Below are 18,833 nucleotides of genomic sequence, written 5' to 3' on the forward strand. Positions count from 1 at the left end.
TACACTTAATTAACTGACCTAAGTGCTTTTTTTGTTTGGTTTTTGCTGTGCCGTACGTAGTTCCGCTTTTTATTTTATTTTATTTATTTATTTATTTTTTAACTTTCTGACATTTTTTAAAATATACCACTCGAAACTAAGTACATGTAATCCTGCTTACTGGTATCAAGATTTTTCCTAGATTGTATTTTATATTCTAACAATGTTTTTTCTAATATAGAAAAATAAGGATTTTCATCCAACTCTGTCACAATTCCAGTTGTTCTAAAATAATGTTCTGACTGTAGATATGAAGATGCTTATAGGCTTGTACTCACTTATGGTAAATTCCTGAAAAAGGAATATCAACTTTCAGTTTTGGGTGGCATGTTTTCCTGTCTTTTCCGTTTTCAACAGTGGCCAGGTGTCATATTATATATGTACCCCTGTGGAATTGCTTATAAAAGTGTCAAACCTCTTGAATCAAGTTTAAAAAAAATAAAAATATAAAAAATAAAGTATCTAACCGTTTGAAAAAAAATGTATTGATAGGCTTGTGTTGAGGTGCTAATAAATACAACTGTTTCTCCTTTGAGGTTTTTTTCACATTAGTGTCTGCAAACATCGTTATAAAAATAAACTAATAAATAAATTACACGGAAGTGTTCTGTTTTCTTTCTTTGATCACTTTTACTTCCATCTTTGTGTTTGTCGTAGTAATTATACGTTTTTATCATTCCGAAGTTTTTTTTTTCTTTTAAAGAGTGAAATATTTAGTTTAGTACGCGCTTCAATCGATTATTTCGTCGATTGAATAGTTCGGTCTTTACGTCGTGACGTTACTTCCGTTTACTTAGCTTGATTCTTACATGAATGGAACTACTTTCAAGTGCCGACTGGGAGTCAGATAAACCCATCCACATGAGTTGAGAGTGGTGAAACCCGCCCAGAAAGAGAGGAGGGAAACGCGGAACCAGGGGCAGGAGAGAAAAGTGACCGCGGCAGCGAAGAGTTTCCTCATGTGAAGCGTTTATTAACATGATATTACAATGTCTGCAAACGGGTTTCCCCATGTAAGAGAAGCCATTTGTAGCCAGGCAGACACTCCGGCGGGACTCCGGTGATCCCCATAGTTTGAGACAGGTGACTGTATGGTTTGGCTCGTCCGTGGGTTTGTCAGAAATGGCAACAAAATGCAGGTTTTTGCTTCAGAGGGTCCTTACAGGACTCAGAGCTCGTGCTGTGTGGCATCACCAAGCGTCAGGTAGAGGACACCTGGCGTGTAGGACACCAGTCAGACAGCTGAGCAGCTCCAACAGACTCCACACGCCTCCGTCTGCCACCACAGGTACTTCTTAACACATGGCACTCAATTTCTCCGTTTGTTTATAAGTTTAGAATCGGGAAGTGTTGGCCGTGTTAATTCCTGAAACTTTTTTTTTTTTTTTGACTGTCGTCGTGTCGCCAGGTCCCAGCAGCCTGTCGTTCAGGACTCACACTTGTGGAGAGCTGAGGTCACATCATGTAGGAGAGAAGGTCACGCTGTGTGGATGGGTCCAATATCTCAGGTTTTCTATTATTAGCTCTTCATTATTTGAGATGTAGTGTACTTTTGGCATTTTTTTTCTTACTGTTTAACCTTTTCAGCCTTAACATTAGTTCATTTTTTGTGATCTTTACTCCAGAACAAAGTGGTGCATTATTGTGAAGTGAAAGTATAACGAAAGCTCTAAATTTGTCTTTAGAAATAAAAGATTTAAAAAGGGGCACACATTTTTGTTCATTTTTCAAAGTCATTGGTGGTAAAATATTGATCAGATTTGGGATGTAGGGCAGGACGTTAAGCTGTAGTGTTACCAGTGCATGTATAATAATCAGTAATTTAACAAAAATAAAAATCAAATTTATTTGTTTTTCTTTTTCAGATTCTGATGTGTTCTTTGCTTTTTTTTTTGGTTGCTTTTATTTCCACTTCATCTTTACCTGAACAGAGTAAAATATGATCAGAAATAGACCAAATACTTGAATATGTCTATCTAAACCAAAATTAGAAACCATTATTAAACTGGTAAAGTGACAATAAATAATGTTCTTCTATTCTAACACAATTATTTTAGACAATTTCACTGATGAAATGTTTGAAATAAATGTAATAATTTCTTTCTGCTTACCACAGACAAGATCTGTTTATCATCCTGCGAGATTTCAGCGGTTTGACTCAAGTTCTAATCCCCCCGGAAGATGTAGGATATTAAATTCATCTTTAAAAAGTTGCTGATGTCACTGAAAAAATAAATAATACAGAAAATGTATGAATTAATTGAAAAATTATTAGAAGCCCCTAAATGTAAGTTTTTTTTTTTTTTTCCCATTTTAGTCTGTCATCAGCATGAAAGCAGCGCTGTGTGATCTCTCTGTGGAGTCAGTTGTCAAGGTTACAGGAACAGTCAGAAGAAGACCAGACGGGCAGGAGAACAAGGTTTGAGCGCTTTATCAGGTTATATTGTTTGTTAAATACATTTTTTTTTTGCGATATTTTTATAGGGAAATTGAATGTTCTTAAAAAAAATAATGTTTCTGAACACAAAAATACATTATATCGCTTTTTATTTAATATATTTTTTGTTAAGTGTTGATTGGGAGGAAGATAATATTGAAGTGCTTTAATGATATCACCTTTGGCTGTCAACAGTCGCTGCTGTTTTACTGTGATTTCCAGATAAACATTAAAAACAGATCGATTAAATGTATCAAATGGCTGCAGGAGTGTTTGCACTAAGAGTGAGTTTAACCAGACCTGCGTCATAAACACAAATTCCTAAGCAGAAAAAGTTTAGGAGATCAGCGCTCATTAGCAGCACAGTTAGATAATGAAATGTTTTTTAAGATATGTCCTGCAAACCTGCATCGAAGCAGCCATTTTTCTCCAGACGGGCCTGACCTCTCATCTCGTTGCGTTTACGCCAGGCGATGCCAACGGGAGACGTAGAGGTGCTGGCGGAAAATGTGGAAGTCTTCAACACGTGCCGGAAGCTGCCTTTCGAGATAAAGGACTTTGTCAAAGTAAGCGTCTCGTTCAGCTAACGAGTAAGCTTTCATTCGTGTATTTGAGTGACTTCTAAAAATGCGTCGTGTCTGCCGGGTGGTGCAGAAGTCCGAGTCGCTGCGGATGCAGTATCGCTACCTGGACCTGAGGTCGTCGCAGATGCAGAAGAATCTCAGACTGAGATCTCAGCTGGTGATGAAGATGAGGGAGTATCTCTGTAATGTGCATGGTACGGACTGTGAAGTTCACGTGTTTCTGTTTAGTTATTCTCTTTCAAATTTGACTTCAAGTCTGTGTAGTTTTATTGTTTTGTTTTTTTCCTCTCCTTTTTTTTTGTAGGTTTTGTGGATGTTGAAACACCTACTTTATTCAAAAGGACACCCGGGGTAAGAAGGTCCTCAGCTATTTTAATCATACAAGAACAACTTCTAAAAGAACTCCTTTCTCATTTGTATATCTTTACAGCACCCCTTCAATTTTCACATTCCTATTGGATATAGGACTGGACTTTGACTGGGCCATTCTAGGACACAATTATGCTTCGGATTGACCAGTACTTAGTTTCAGGCATCTTCCTTTTAGCTCTCATCAGATTCTCTATCCCTGTTGAAGGAAATCATCTCCACTCTGATGCTCCCACCATCTTATTTCAGCTTTGGGGGTTCAGTTTTAGTTGTCAGCTAAACGTTTCATTTTGGAACTTGCAATTGGAAGTGTGAGAGTAGAGACAGGTTAATACAAATGCACACTATGCTTTCGTTTAGTGAATTACAACACTTTGTGAAGGAGTAGCTCATAAAATCCCTCAAAATACACTGACATTTTTGTTGGCGTCACCTGGCGAGATGTTATAAAAGTTCAGCTGGAATGCATATTTTTCTTTCAAACAAATCATTTAGAAAAGCTTGAAATGTTATTGGGGTAAAAGTACGTGTCGCTTTTTGAAACAAACGTCTAAATGTGTCTCATACGTTACTGAGAATCTCGTGTTTTTTTTTCTTTCAGGGCGCCAAAGAGTTCGTCGTCCCCTCCAGGGAGCCGGGCCTGTTTTACTCTCTGCCTCAGAGTCCGCAGCAGTTTAAGCAGCTGCTGATGGTGGCTGGAGTGGACCGGTGAGTGACCAGCTTGATTTAAATCTCATCAGCATGTGGCTTATTTATGCATTTAAATTAGCAGTTGTTGCTTTGCTAGACAAGAGAAAAATTCTCACTGAAAGTTGCCCAACAATAGGACATTGTTGAGTTACTTTATTTCATGAAAAGCTTTGTTATTTGTTGTGCATTTGTAATTTGGCCGCAGTCAGCTTGCTTGTGCTTTACTTCAAATATCTTTCGTATTTGTTAAATCTCATAAAAATACGGAATGGGGAAGACGGGTAAAGTCAAAATCCCACCGTGCTTGAATTGCTTCCTGATTCATAAATTCAAAACGTCGTCTCTTTGTCTGGCGTCATCAGGTACTTCCAGGTGGCTCGATGTTACAGAGACGAAGGCTCCAAACCGGACCGGCAGCCAGAGTTCACTCAGGTGGGACGCAGCAGTGGGATGCTCGGCCTGTTCCGTGAAGGTGTCAGGTGTTTGCTTGTTGTAATGCCTCACACAAACGTATTGTCTTCCTCTCACTTCTCTTCATTACTGAATTAGTGTGTCACATACAGTCGTAGGGAAATAAACCCAAAGATTTGTTGTTTGAATTTGAATGTGACAAGACGTGAAAAATTTCAGCATTTTGCCAGGAGCCGTAGCTGACAGGAGCTGCTAACCTATCAGATCTTCTCGCTGACCGCTCCAGGTGGACATAGAGATGTCTTTTGTGGACCAGGCCGGCATTTTGTCGCTGGTGGAGGGTTTGCTGCAGTATTCCTGGCCAGCAGAGAAAGGTTCTCTAACAGTCCCTTTCCAGACGATGACGTATGATGAAGCGATGAGAGGCTACGGCGTGGACAAACCGGACACTAGATTTGGCATGAAGGTGGGTGAGTTCTTGTGGCTTAGATGAACCGAACCTTAGCATGGATTACCAATGGATTGCATATGTACAGAATTTCGGATTCATCAAGAATCTGGGGCGCAGGTGACTTAATCAAGCCTAAATTGTGTTTAACCAGACAAAAGATTGAGGTCATTAAGAAAGTGTTTATATTATTCTCACGTACTTTTTTTTTCTCTGTCTTCTTGTTTTCCCAGCTGACAGACATCAGTGACGTTTTCTCCTCCACTCAGATTGAATTCCTCAGATCAGCTCTCAGCCAATCAGAAGGCTCGGTTCAGGCCATACGCGTCCCCAGTGGAGCTGTATGAATATTTATATTATTTATACTGTTGTAAAACGCTCTTCTGTGCTACACAGCTCAGGATTTAGTTCAATAAAGAAAATGTATTTAATTCAAATAAGACTTGCTTCATTATAATATTAATGTGTGTATGCTGATATGTAATTTGTGCCGTTTTTGCTTTTATTTGTGGTTGTTCTGTGTCTGCTGAAAGAAACTTTTCACTGGGAAAGATTTAGAGGAATTGAAGCAAACAGCCAAGAGTCAGTTTGGACAGGTAGGCTCATGTTTCCTTTTGTTTTTAGCTTTTCAATGATTAGATTTCAGTTGTTACTAAATCCTAGATAGTCTTTGAGATCCCAAAACATTTTTTCAAATCTGCATTTCCCTCATCTAAAGTCAATAATTGCAACAAAACAATCCACAAAGGATTATTAGGCCTCTTTTTTTCCTAAATAGTTTTTTTTTTTTCCTGTAAAGGAGCTGAGTCTGGTGTTGGTCAGAGAAGACGGCTCGTTAAAGTCTCCCCTGAAGAAGCTGATGCCCGTCTCCGTCACAGAGGATCTGCTGAGGAAGACTGAAGCCGGACCAGGAGACCTGCTGCTGCTGGCAGCCGGCTCTCTCCACGCTGTGGTAAGGTCCTGGCTCTAAGACAAACGGAACAACTGAAAATGCCTTTTTTTTTCAACTTCCTTTCGCCCTGCTGTCAGCGCCCGATGCTCGGCAGCCTTCGCCTAAAGGCAGCCCAGCTCCTAGAGGCTCACGGCCTTTCGGTCCGCGATCCGGATTCCTTCAACTTCCTGTGGGTTGTGGACTTCCCTCTTTTCTTACCGAAAGAAGATAAACCCGAGGAGTTGGAGTCCGCTCATCATCCTTTCACTGCTCCTCAACCGGAGGACAGAGAGTTGCTCTTCACAGAGCCACACAAGGTGTTTATATCTTTTTTTTTTTTAAATAGTTGCCCTTGTGGAAAATAATATATAGCCCAGGCCATATTCAGTGTGGTGTCTTGGTGCTTCGTAGGTGCGAGGGCAGCATTATGACCTGGTACTGAACGGCAGTGAGATTGGAGGAGGTTCCATCCGGATCCATAAAGCCTCAGAGCAGCTTCATGTCTTAAAGAACATTCTGAAGGTTAGCGTTCCTTACTTAACAAAGAGAGAAATGAATATTGGCTCATATGTGTTATAATTAATTTTGTATTTTTCCTTTGGCAGGAGGATCCCGGTCTCCTCTCCCATCTGCTGGAGGCTCTAGACTCTGGAGCGCCACCTCATGGAGGCATCGCTCTGGGTAACTCTGCTCCTGCCTGGAGATTAACATTAGAGCCACGAGAGGGCGAAATTTGACCTCAAGTCACAAGAACCTTAGCTATGATAGACATCGGATTGGTTCAACTGGTTTAACACACTAGAAGCAGGACAAGAGTTGAGCAGCACAAACAGTGAAATCAGTAAAAAGAAATTATGGGAAAAGCTGAATTTTACATTAAAATTAGACAATTTAGCCCATGTGATCTAGATATTAATCAAAAAATTAAATTAATTAAAATGACTCTAAAGGACAGAAAAAATACTTTTTTTTTCTTGTCAAAATTTAATATCAGAATATTTTGAGTAATTACATGTCTTAGTTGGTCATAACATAATCTAAACGTAACATATCTGTATTCAAATTTTCAACATAGCAATTCCCAAAGGTTTATAAATCATTTGGTCGTACGGCTTGCTAAATTGTGTCTCTCTGGTAAAAATAACCGTCTTTAGCCGTTTATATGGTCATGACTGATATGTTACGTATAGGGAGTCATTTTAGGGAAATTCATGAAATATGAAATCAGGAGGACTTGAGGTAAAAGAAATTACACAGAGTTAAAGAATGTTTGCAAAGTCCAAATTCAGGTGTTTTTATTGAATCAGTTGCTAAGGTTTTTTTTTTTTTTTTAAGAAACAGTTTAAATTCAGAAAGTGATTTTTTTTTTTTAACCAAAGCATTTTTTTAGTATATTTTTACAGGCAGAGTTTTTTATTTTTTTAGCTAACTTGCAGCTGGTTTGCTGACTCCTTTATCATGCCCCCATAGGTTTGGATCGCCTGGTCTCTATTTTGGTCGGAGCTTCCAGCATTCGTGATGTCATCGCCTTCCCTAAGTCATTCCGGGGTCATGACCTCATGAGCCACGCCCCTGATTCCGTGTCAGAGGAGGAGCTGAAGCCGTACCACATTTCTGTCAAATGGCCAACAGAGGGAGGAGGAGGGAAGTGAGACGTTGAAAAAGACAAATCAACGTCTGAGGAGATGTTTTCCTACATTATTTCTGATCTGCACATCAGAAATAAAAGCGTTGATGAGGACACAGAGAGAGACATGTAGACTGAACAATGTTCATTTGGTCCGCAGGGACATTAAAGATAAGTGAATTTAAGAGAGAAATGATGCGTTGGCTGTATCTGACCACTGACGGTTAAAAAAATATCATGCCAAAAGGACAGAGTGTAAAGTTGAAACTAAACTATGAACTATCAACTATGAACACTTCAATAGTATCAATACTTATGGGGACAAACTTATTAGGTGTTTCCCACTATTACTGAGTCTGTTTTGTTTCATAAAATGAAATTTATCGACAAAGTTACTGTTTCAGGACATTTCCTTTAAAACTCTGTGTCTTGTCTGTGTCAGTTTGAGTGACCTGTTTGCCACCTTGTGGATAAGAGTAAAGCTCTTTTGGTAAGAAAGTCTTAAAATAGAAAATTGCATTCAAAATGCCTAATTGGGACAGTGAAAGGTTGTTTTTTGTTTTGTTTTGTTTTTTTAAGTACAAGAGACTCTTGGGATCAAAGGGTTAAAGATACATGAGTAATTCCAGTACAAAAAACTTTTTAAGAGTAAAGTTCCTACTAGCTTCTTATCCTCTCATTAACAGCTTCTTATCCTCTCATTAACCTTACAGTGTGAGCAGTCTGTCACTCTGCTCTGCAACAATATAAGCCTACTTGCATATATCATATAATCACAACCTGACTTTATTAAAAAAAAAAAAAGAAAAAGAAAATTGGAGTGTACAAATATTTAGGGCATATAAGAATATAACATTGGACGTTTATGCTTTTATTGCTTTTACAAACCAATCATGATCAACTCTTTTTTTTTTGACAAAATAGATTTCCAAAAAGTCTTTAACATCAAATCTGAAACAGATTTTTTTTTCTTATTTTTTTACAAAATAATGACAACTAAATCCAAAATATTTAACTTCTTCCATTTCTTGACAATGGATTAACTGAACTGCTGGGGATGTTAATTCCCTTGGAGATTTTTTTTTTTTTTTTTTGCAACCCTCTCCTGATTTATACTTTTCATAATCTTTTTCTCTATTGCTTGGAGTGCAATCATGCTGTAATGGTAGCCAAGAATACTGATTTCCCCTTACTGCAGACACAGTGTCTTCACTCAGGTTATCTCCTTTTCACTCATTGTAAGATTGCTAGTACCAGTTAGCTGGACCTCCGTATATTTTTAATATATTTAATATTATTAAATTTATATTACATTTGTCTTTTTTTGGAGAAATTAGTTTTATATTTCACATTTGAATGGTTTTTTGTATGTTCTTTGAAAGAAAAAAATATTTTGTTTGTTGTAATATTTAAAACTTAAGGATATAGAAATAAAAACTTGGCTCAGTTTTTATTTTTATATCCTTAAGTTTTATATATTGCACGCCGGACACCACTAGCAAGTGTCATTTGATTCGGTTGCGTAGTTTCGTAGTTTTCTGTAGTTTTTCTCACGTACAGCACGGAGACATTTCCGGTTTCTATGACGACGACAACCCGGAACAGGAAGTGTCGGGGTGTTTGACCGTAGCTCAGGAAAAAAAAATGATTGAACAGAGATGTGATTGTTCTTTTTCCGCTTCGAGAGCAGTGAAGTCGTGGCTTGTTTCTGCTAGTTGACGGCGACGTTTAAGTGCATTAGAGGCGTCCAAGAAACGGAATGTCGTTTCCAACGGAGACGTTGTGTTATTCGGTGCATTTCCAGGGTCAGACGATGCTGAACGGCTAGTCGGCTCGTAGACATTACCCTGTGTTGGTGGTAGAGCTCTGGGGTTTCTTTATAAGAATTCACATTATCGTGTTTGGGACATTTCTTTGTGTGTATCCGGAGATATTTGCCTCCAAGCCACACCGGCTGTGAAGCTGAAGCTCTTCGGGACGTCTCAGTGTTTGTACTAGTTAGCCACGTCAGCTATATTCACTGATAAACTCAGAGAACATCTGTTCTCTTTGGTTCCTACGTTTATTTAGTTGAAAACCGTCGGAGTGACTTCCAATGACAATGGCTCCGATGGGTATCCGGCTGTCACCGCTCGGTGTGGCGGTGTTTTGCCTGCTGGGAGTAGGTGTCATCTACCACCTGTATGCCGGGGTCTTCTCCAACCACCTGTCCTATTTCAGGTTGGATTTTTTTTTTCTTCGTGTATAGTAAAGTAACATTATCTGACGCAATGCTTAACTTAAGTCCATCGGATGTTATGTATAATTTTAATCTAAAGTGGGAAGGTCCTGTCTACTTGAGCCTTCCTGATTGTTTTTAGATTTTTATTCTTCCTACTTCTCCATTTCCTTTCTCTTTCTTTGAGGTATTACCCAATGTCTCTGATTTCGACAGATCAAAACTGGTGGGGTTTTTTTTTTTTTTAGCTTAATCACACCTGCCTGAATGCTTGAAATTATGTTAAAACAAACAAACAAATAAAACATAGGAGATGCAGGCTTTTCAGTTTTTCATATGACAACGAATCATCAGAGGATTCATTTAAATAGTGGTGGAGCCGGGTTGATTAACATTCCAAAAATCACTTTAGTCTGTCTGAATGCAGTCCTGCTTGTCAGACATTTGCTACAAATGTGGAAGAGACTTCAGTAGACAGGACAGTGTGTCACACCTTACTTGACAGCGACTCTGCACCTGGCAGGTGTGAATGTGTACTTTTAAATAGTTTCAGTTTGGCTTTGCTGCTTCAAAACATTACATTTTCAATTATCTTCCTTTAAAACAGGATTTTTTTTTAAATTGGATGCTAACCTTTCTTCTGTCATCTTGTGTCTGCAGGCAGAGGAAAAAGGTGGACCTGAGAGACCTGTTGGCTGTCTCTGTGGAGGCTGCACAACTGGGTGGGAAAGAGGTAAAGACAAAGCTTTTCTTCGTATAATGTGTTGAAACATTTTATATAAAAGTGGAGCTGGACTGTAATAACTGTTTAAACTTGATATTAATTATATGCAAATACACGCTCTTAGTATTTGTGGATTCTGTCTAGGTACTCTGGCTTCCTCCCACTGTTGCCACTGGCCTCACTTTTTTTTTTTTTTTCTAAACCCAACATCTAGACGTCTAACTCCGTTTTGATTTCTGTCTTTATGCTGTATCTGCTGTAACATGTGACTCCTTCCTTTCTAGGTGAAAAGAGTACGTGAAGAAGACACACTCAACGAGAAATCAAAGGGAGAAACAAAGGAAGGAGCTAAAGAGCTTCTGACTATGGGGGACCTACAGTCGCACCGGAAGATGTATAACCTAATAAAGAACACATTTCCTGAAATCACTGTGAGCAAAGCCAGAGTATTATCATAAACTATGCTTTGATTTTGTGTATGGTTGAAATGAAAATATCCATATCCAAGTGATTATGCCAGAATGTTTTTGTATTTAGGTATTCAGCGAGGAAAGTGACAGCAAGTCAGATTCGGTATCCTGGAGCAGGACCATACCTGATGACATACTGAAGCTGGAGAAAGGCAGGGAGGTTTCTCCTGATAGCATCACTGTGTGGATTGATCCTTTGGATGCTACTCAAGAATACACAGGTGGGTCGGCATCATCATTTCTGTGATTTCAGTAAGATCCAACGTTATTACCTCATCTTACCTTGTTTTCCTTACATTTGGAAAACAGTGGAGTCGTCCCACGACCCCATATACTCCTTTTAGTTTTTCCAATCACGTTGAACAAAATGTTTGTGTAGAACTGGTTCTAGAGTTTGCTTTTCAGCCTCTGAGAACAACCAGTACTATCACTTTAATTGTTTCAGAAAAAATATTTTATATTCTGAAAATGCTGCCTATTGTTTTATATTTGTGTTTTTTAGCACTTTTATGGGAGATCTTAGGAAAAGTATGCATAGAAAGGAATATAGCCAGTTATTTAATATAAATGTTTTGAATATTTGTATTGGGGAGAGGGATGGCAGTTCAACTTCAAAAAACCAGTTTGTCAAAGATGAAACATTTGATGTTGCTGCACCACAAAAGTGCACCAGGCCTTTCTTTATATTGTTTCTGTTAATTCATTTTGAGAACTGGTATATTGACTTGGAGTCAGAATAATTATTTGTAATTAGAGCTGCACAGTATGTCTTAAATATAATATCATTGCAATATCAGTGCAGTGTTGCAGCTTTAATGCTCATGTTGCAGCAAGTCCTACATCAATAGATACTCACACTGGACACAAATGCCTGTTTTCACTCTTACCCTGTGACTTTATCTCTCCACAGAGAACATGGTAGACTATGTGACCACTATGGTGTGTGTTGCTCTAGAGGGTAAACCAGTCATTGGTGTCATACACCAGCCATTTACAGGGTTTACTGGTAAGTTGGGGCATCTGTGAAGAGATGTTTTATCCGTATCTTTGACTAAGTACACCCTTTGGATATATTTTCTTATTTTAAAAAAGCCTTATAGTAATGTAAAGTGTCTTTATGCTAGAAAAAAAAATGCAAGTATATGAACTTGTTCTCTTTCTCTGCCCTGCTTCTGTCTCTATTATGGCTTCCTCAGCCTGGGCGATGGTAGGTCAGGGAACAAACATGAAGCAGAGGTCATCCTACAACCTCAACTCGCCAAAAGTGATTGTGTCACGGTCACATTCTGGAGAAGTAAAAAACTTTATCCATTCTGCTTTTGGAAACAACACAACAATAATCCCAGCAGGTGGCGCAGGTGAGCAGAGAATTCTTGGTCCTTTTTAGCATTTAAGGAACATGAAAGATATTACCTGCAGCTGTGATGACCAGGAGCCAATTGCACAAAGACTTGTGTTGATTGTCTACTAAAGGCTGGCATTAGCTGAACTAGAAAAAAAAAGTATGCATGTATCCAAGCATACTTGGATACATGCATACTTTCCAGCACATTTACTGGAATCTTCTTTGGAGATTCCAGTAAATGTGCTATTGAGTGCACAGGTGGAATCACCAGAAACGCTTTTGTTTAAATATGCAAAAATATGTAAATAAGCCTTGCAAAACTTTTGTGTTTTTGTGGGAAGAAGAGGAAGCTAATATGGCGCAAGTAAGAGGCGCCGTTGACTACTCGTATGTCTTGTGCAAAGTCAGACATTATTTAATGTCCACCGTCTACCTAGATTGCACAATGCAAACAAATTCAGAAGTGCGCCTGCGAAATGGTGAAGCTGCTGTTTTTCAGTCTCCAAATTCACACTCTTTTCACAATTTTATGTGGTCTTTATTGCTATGGCTACTAATGAATCACTTAGGCATGCGTTAAAAAGCGCTCATGTAACTGCAAACATAGATATATGACTTATTCATCATGTCTCTGGTGCACAATTGTTTTCACAAAATCAGCAGTTTCGCATCACAAAATCAGCAGTTTCGCATCACAAAATCAGCAGTTTCGCAGCATATCCTCCAGGTGTCGCCAATGCGCCCAGTAAAAACTCAAAAAAAACATTTTCTGAGTTTTAAATTTGAAAAACAAATTTTTTAAACAGGTCGTGTAGACTTTTGAGAGCCACTGTACGTCTGTCACCCACTCAGTGACATATGGCTTAGTGCTGCAGTGAGTTGATTCAGCAGCATTTGTCTTTCCTCACAATATAAACAGTTTCTGCCTTTGTCAAATAATTGGATTAAAGTTGGGTTTTTGAATTGTCATTTTTCTTTATAACCCTTAAGCAAACAGCAGTAGTTTTTGTTAAGAAAGTTATTTAGACAGGCTAACGGCTACCAGGCATTTCAGCCACAGTGTTGTATTTTTATTTTTTTTTTGTCTTACAGGATACAAGGTGCTATCGCTGTTGAAGATGCATTCAGGTCAAACAAAGCCTATACATGAAGCAGATGTTTACATCCATATCACATACATTAAGAAATGGGACATCTGTGCTGGTGCCGCACTACTGAACGCACTTGGTAAAAACATAGCACTTTTTTTATTTCTTTTTTTTCCACAAACTTTTATACTTTCTTTATATTATTACCAGTGACTTCAGCTGAGAGGGATGAGCTGCTTAAACCCTCTGAAAGCTCTACAGGTGCTGGTCATAAAATTAGAATATTGTGATAAAGTTCATTATTTTCCATAATGTCATGATAAAAATTAAATTGTCATATATTTTAGATTCATTGCACACCAACTGAAATATTTCAGGTCTTTTATTGTTTTAATTTTGATGATTTTGGCAAACAGCTCATGAAAACCCAAAATCCCTGTCTCAAAAAATTAGAATATTATGAAAAGGTTCTCTGAACGAGCAATAAAAATAATCATCTGAATCAACAAAGTAACTCTAAACACCTGAAAAAGATTCCTGAGGCCTTTAAAAACTCCCAGCCTGGTTCGTTACTCAAAACCGCAATCATGGGTCAGACTGCTGACCTGACTGCTGTCCAGAAGGCCATCACTGACATCCTCAAGCAAGAGGGTGAGAAACAGAAAGAAATTTCTGAACGAATCGGCTGTTTGCAGAGTGTTATATCAAGGCACCTCAGTGGGAAGTCAGTAGGAAGGAAAAAGTGTGGCAGAAAACGCTGCACAACGAGAAGAGGTGACCGGACCCTGAGGAAGATTGTGGAGAAGGGCCGATTCCAGACCAAATTAAATCTTCATCTCCATAAAGCTTTTCAGCAGATGGAAGCATGAAGTGCTCCAAAATCTTCTGATAGCTGCTGCATTGATCCTGCCCTTGATAAAACCCAGTGGACCAACACCAGCAGCTGACATGGCACCCAGACCATCACTGACTGTGGGTACTTGACACTGGACTTCTGGCATTTTGGCATTTCCTTCTCCCCAGTCTTCCTCCAGAGTCTGGCACTTTGATTTCCGAATGACATGCAAAGTTTGCTTTCATCCGAAAAAAGTACTTTGGACCACTGAACAACAGTGGTCCAAAGTGCTGCTTCTCTGTAGCCCAGGTCAGGCGCTTCTGCCGCTGTTTCTGGTTCAAAAGTGGCTTGACCTTTGACCTGGGGAATGCGGCACCTGTAGCCCATTTCCTGCACACGCCTGTGCACAGTGGCTCTGGATGTTTCTACTCCAGACTCAGTCCACTGCTTCCCCCAAGGTCTGGAATCGGCCCTTCTCCACAATCTTCCTCAGGGTCCGGTCACCTCTTCTCGTTGTGCAGCGTTTTCTGCCACACTTTTTCCTTCCTACTGACTTCCCACTGAGGTGCCTTGATATAACACTCTGCAAACAGCCGATTCGTTCAGAAATTTCTTTCTGTTTCTCACCCTCTTGCTTGAGGATGTCAGTGATGGCCTTCTGGACAGCAGTCAGGTCAGCAGTCTGACCCATGATTGCGGTTTTGAGTAACGAACCAGGCTGGGAGTTTTTAAAGGCCTCAGGAATCTTTTTCAGGTGTTTAGAGTTACTTTGTTGATTCAGATGATTATTTTTATTGCTCGTTCAGAGAACCTTTTCATAATATTCTAATTTTTTGAGACAGGGATTTTGGGTTTTCATGAGCTGTTTGCCAAAATCATCAAAATTAAAACAATAAAAGACCTGAAATATTTCAGTTGGTGTGCAATGAATCTAAAATATATGACAATTTAATTTTTATCATGACATTATGGAAAATAATGAACTTTATCACAATATTCTAATTTTATGACCAGCACCTGTAGTTTCAAATTTCTTCCCAGCAGGGAATGTATCCAGGATGTACCTGCAGCCTTAGCAAGTCTTGAATTCATGTATCTACAATTAAGGCCTTAAAATGTCTTTTTTTTTTAAATGCAAGTTGGCCTTTAATATGTTAATCTTAATTTTAAATGTTGTCTTGACAGACTTGTTTAATCTCTTATATCCTTTGTTTTGTTTTGTTTCCTTGTGAGGCTTGTTTGAGTCACACTCAGACATCTTCATTGCATTCTGAAATGGTTAAGGCTACTGCTAACTAGCTACTTATATACCCTTACTAGCTAGCTAGCTTCTTTGTATCTCATAAGTCGTGCAATACATTTCCCTGACCCAATGTCAAATATCCTGTGTTTGAAATATGAACCCGATTTATTCTAACGCACAATTAATTTACAAATGAACCAGTTTGTTATATTTTTGAACACTGACAAAGAGAACAGAAATGCATGACCTGATGTAACTCGCTTGTCTTTTCCTCATAATTCTGATATGGGTGAAATTCATTTCAACTTTACACTTATCTGTCTAATAGCCATTAATCTCCTTTACAGGAGGCCACATGACCACTCTGAAGGGGGAGAACATCGACTTCAGTGGAACTCCTTTGAACAAAGGAGGTCTGGTGGCCAGTGTTGAAGTGGATCATAAGGACATACTGACCAAACTTCCAAACTGGGACCCTTCAAAGAAGTGAAAGACAACCACACATCCATTGGCAGCTCTGGCATGTTGTGCTGAGGCTAACATGAAGAAGAGACGATTAAACATCAAACGTTCATGATCATGTTTTTTTATTTTTTATTTTCTTGAAAGCTGGGTGGGGATTTGCCGTCTACACCAACCTGGCCCACTGAACAGGATTGTGACCAGCATGGCTACCACAATGGTTCTGGATTCACACTCCTCCACGGCTACATGCATCATTCATCCATCTCATGTGAAACCGCATGCTCACAAGGAACTGTGGGGAAAACAGTGGACCCTTCCATGTCTCCTCCTTTCACCTTTACAGGAGAACAGGGGGACTTTAATGTGAAAATCTCTAGAGCATACAGCTGAACATTGCAGGAGAAACTCTGGAGCTCGGCATCTGCTTCCACCATCGTAGATGTCTTTTTTCTTTTTCATATTTGAAAAGAGCATAACACTAATTTAGAAAGGAATGTTTCAGAGAGCATCAGACTTTAGACCATCTCTGCAACTAATGAAACTATGGATTTTGAGTAAATCTATGGGTTATTACGTTAAAAAAATCCTTTTATTTTTTTTATTTAAATCCTTTATCTTTTATTAAGATTATATCAAGATGGATTAATTGAAAAGAAGTTGATTATCTATAGAGAACTCAAATCATGGCCAAACATGATTTGTGTTGAGGCTTCAATGTTTATCAGATAATTGAGCAAATTGGTTTAAAAACTTTTATTAAAGCACAAAATAACTAACAAAAGTTGTTGGAGTGGCAGTGGGCACACAGGAAGGGATTCAGTGTTGAAGTTAATAACTGAACACTTTTAATAATCAGAATTTGTGCAATAATAAATGCTTGAAATTGGTACTTTTTACTTACCTATTAAAAATTCATTAAGCAAAAAAAGTGAAGTAGTCCTTTACCTAGCCTCAGCATTTCTCCACTCCAAAACGTTTGTTTTGATGGTTCTCGATTTAGAAACCTTGGAAACCACGCAATAGACTTGATGTCAAAGTCAGAAAGATTTTTCAGTAAGAGAAAACAAATTTTAGTTGGAAAGAGAAATTAGTACTTCCTCATTTCTGCCTACAAGTGGCTTCAAAACTCTGAAGTATGCATGTATGGTTTGGATTTTTGGTCTTGACGAATCCCCATTTCCTTTGACTACTGTTTGTCTTTCTGCACTGTGTCGGTTGTACCCGAGTCACTTTTGACTTCTTGTGTTCAGTCGAAAAATACCAGCAGAGAACTCATGCGAGTGTCTGAAGAAGATACATTTGTTGAAGGATCTTTTCATGCTCTCTTTGTTTTGATAGCATTTGTGTTAACGATACATAGACTAAACTCCGTTTAGGTCAGAAGTTAAATATTGAAACAGTTTCGTCTGCCGCTGGTTGACGAGACTTGACAACTTGTCCATAGAGGTGAGGAATGATCTGGAATGGGTTTATTGCATAAAAACATGGCGAAGTCAGAGCTGTTGCACTTGAGTTTCAGTTTTATGTTTCCAGTGCCTTTGCTTGGACAAAACCACATTGTCGCTGTAAGCTACGTTAGTAACACAGACAGCAATGCTCGCCGCCATCGGTTGCTGTGAAAATGACATGGACACCGTTTTGGGGTGTGACTTTGGATACATCCCGTTAAGACTCTCGTGCATGTGTACTTTAAGAAACACTTTTTCACATCACTGTGTTGTGACGTGCTTGGGAGTACTACTTTAGATATGAAAAAGGTCTTTTTAAAATCCATACATTTATAAATGTAGAAAAAAACAAAACAGATCCATGTATAGAAGACCTAACTTCTGTAGACTGCTGCTCAGCTTTCCTTAAGGCTGCACACGTTGAAGCCTCCAATCGACCCGCCACAATTTCAAGACGGGGATTTTGTTACTAGGTTGCAATGTTGCAGAGTACAACATAGAGCTGAATCAACCTTTGAGCGCAAACGTACAACAACATGTGGACCGTCTGTAACCGTGAGCGTGGATTTCTCAAAGGAGCACCATGTGTACCTCTGTGTCTTTTTCCACGTAGCCATGCCAACCAGACTCTGGGAGTTGCATCATGTTGTCTTTGGAAATCTGGAAGGCCTTGGAGAGACATTTTCTGGTGTTCACTACTTCTGTCGTTTTTAATGTGATTTGGGGGATTTAGTACTCATTTGCTCATTTTCAGTTTTTCTTTGCATGGCTACTGGGTTTATAGGAATCTCATATCTTTGTGTCTACCTCTCTGCCAGTGTTTCAGTTGTCTCTTTAAAGTCGGGTGATTTACACATTGAAAGAATGCAAAAGCCAAATGAGAAGCGATACGGAGTACATGAAGGTTTTTTTTTTGATCAGCTAACGTAGAAAAACCTTTAGTTACTGCTGAAGTAAATTAAATTTATCTCTGTCAACAGTGTCTTCTATTCCCTCCAATAACATGGTAAATTTTTACATTAACCACAGAAATTACATATAAAAAAAAACAACCTGCAAATCTGCTTGAACTGACAATTTTGCCTTTAAGCAGCATGAAAGCTAGATATAAAAATCATGCAGGCTTTTAATGTGTTCCTGAACTTAAAATAAAAAAAGTAAAAGTGTGAATGGCTGTCCTATGGTTTTAAAAAGACTATAGCCTGGTTTTTGGTCTGATTTTCCTTTTTTTTTTTTTCTTATTTGGTAAACAGTATGTACAGTTTCCATGAGTAATTCATTTGGCTTCTGTGAATTTCCAATAAACTGTGTGCATGAAAGGATGAGCTGTGTCTCCTCTGATTCTTTTTTTTTGTTAAATGTCTCTTATCAAGACTTAAAGTCATGTTTACACATGAATCAGCTCAAGAGATGTTTGCTATTTGTAGAGATTTGCTACACTTTCCAGATTTTTTTTTTTTA

The 18,833-nt window shown here is 38.7% G+C and overlaps 2 protein-coding genes across 2 annotated transcripts; both read left to right on the forward strand.

Moving 5' to 3' along the window:
• The first annotated feature begins 825 nt into the window (after window positions 1-825).
• Window positions 826-7,927, forward strand: dars2 (aspartyl-tRNA synthetase 2, mitochondrial). The gene is made up of 17 exons (XM_015009532.2): window positions 826-1,327; window positions 1,448-1,547; window positions 2,156-2,222; window positions 2,357-2,458; window positions 2,947-3,042; window positions 3,131-3,254; window positions 3,365-3,411; window positions 4,031-4,137; window positions 4,482-4,551; window positions 4,817-4,996; window positions 5,212-5,319; window positions 5,512-5,574; window positions 5,778-5,930; window positions 6,008-6,226; window positions 6,321-6,431; window positions 6,515-6,590; window positions 7,380-7,927. The coding sequence occupies exons 1-17, from the start codon at window positions 1,162-1,164 to the stop codon at window positions 7,559-7,561; spliced, it is 1,971 nt and encodes a 656-aa protein (XP_014865018.1). The 5' UTR covers window positions 826-1,161; the 3' UTR covers window positions 7,562-7,927.
• A 1,199-nt stretch (window positions 7,928-9,126) lies between these two features.
• bpnt2 (3'(2'), 5'-bisphosphate nucleotidase 2) lies at window positions 9,127-18,694 on the forward strand. The gene is made up of 8 exons (XM_015009525.2): window positions 9,127-9,756; window positions 10,415-10,487; window positions 10,763-10,909; window positions 11,016-11,169; window positions 11,859-11,954; window positions 12,145-12,306; window positions 13,386-13,520; window positions 15,807-18,694. The coding sequence occupies exons 1-8, from the start codon at window positions 9,632-9,634 to the stop codon at window positions 15,947-15,949; spliced, it is 1,035 nt and encodes a 344-aa protein (XP_014865011.1). The 5' UTR covers window positions 9,127-9,631; the 3' UTR covers window positions 15,950-18,694.
• Window positions 18,695-18,833: the final 139 nt, after the last annotated feature.

This window comes from Poecilia mexicana, unplaced genomic scaffold (genome assembly GCF_051168715.1).
Source record: "Poecilia mexicana isolate PSO_F unplaced genomic scaffold, ASM5116871v1 scaffold_17, whole genome shotgun sequence".
Classification (NCBI taxonomy): domain Eukaryota; kingdom Metazoa; phylum Chordata; class Actinopteri; order Cyprinodontiformes; family Poeciliidae; genus Poecilia; species Poecilia mexicana.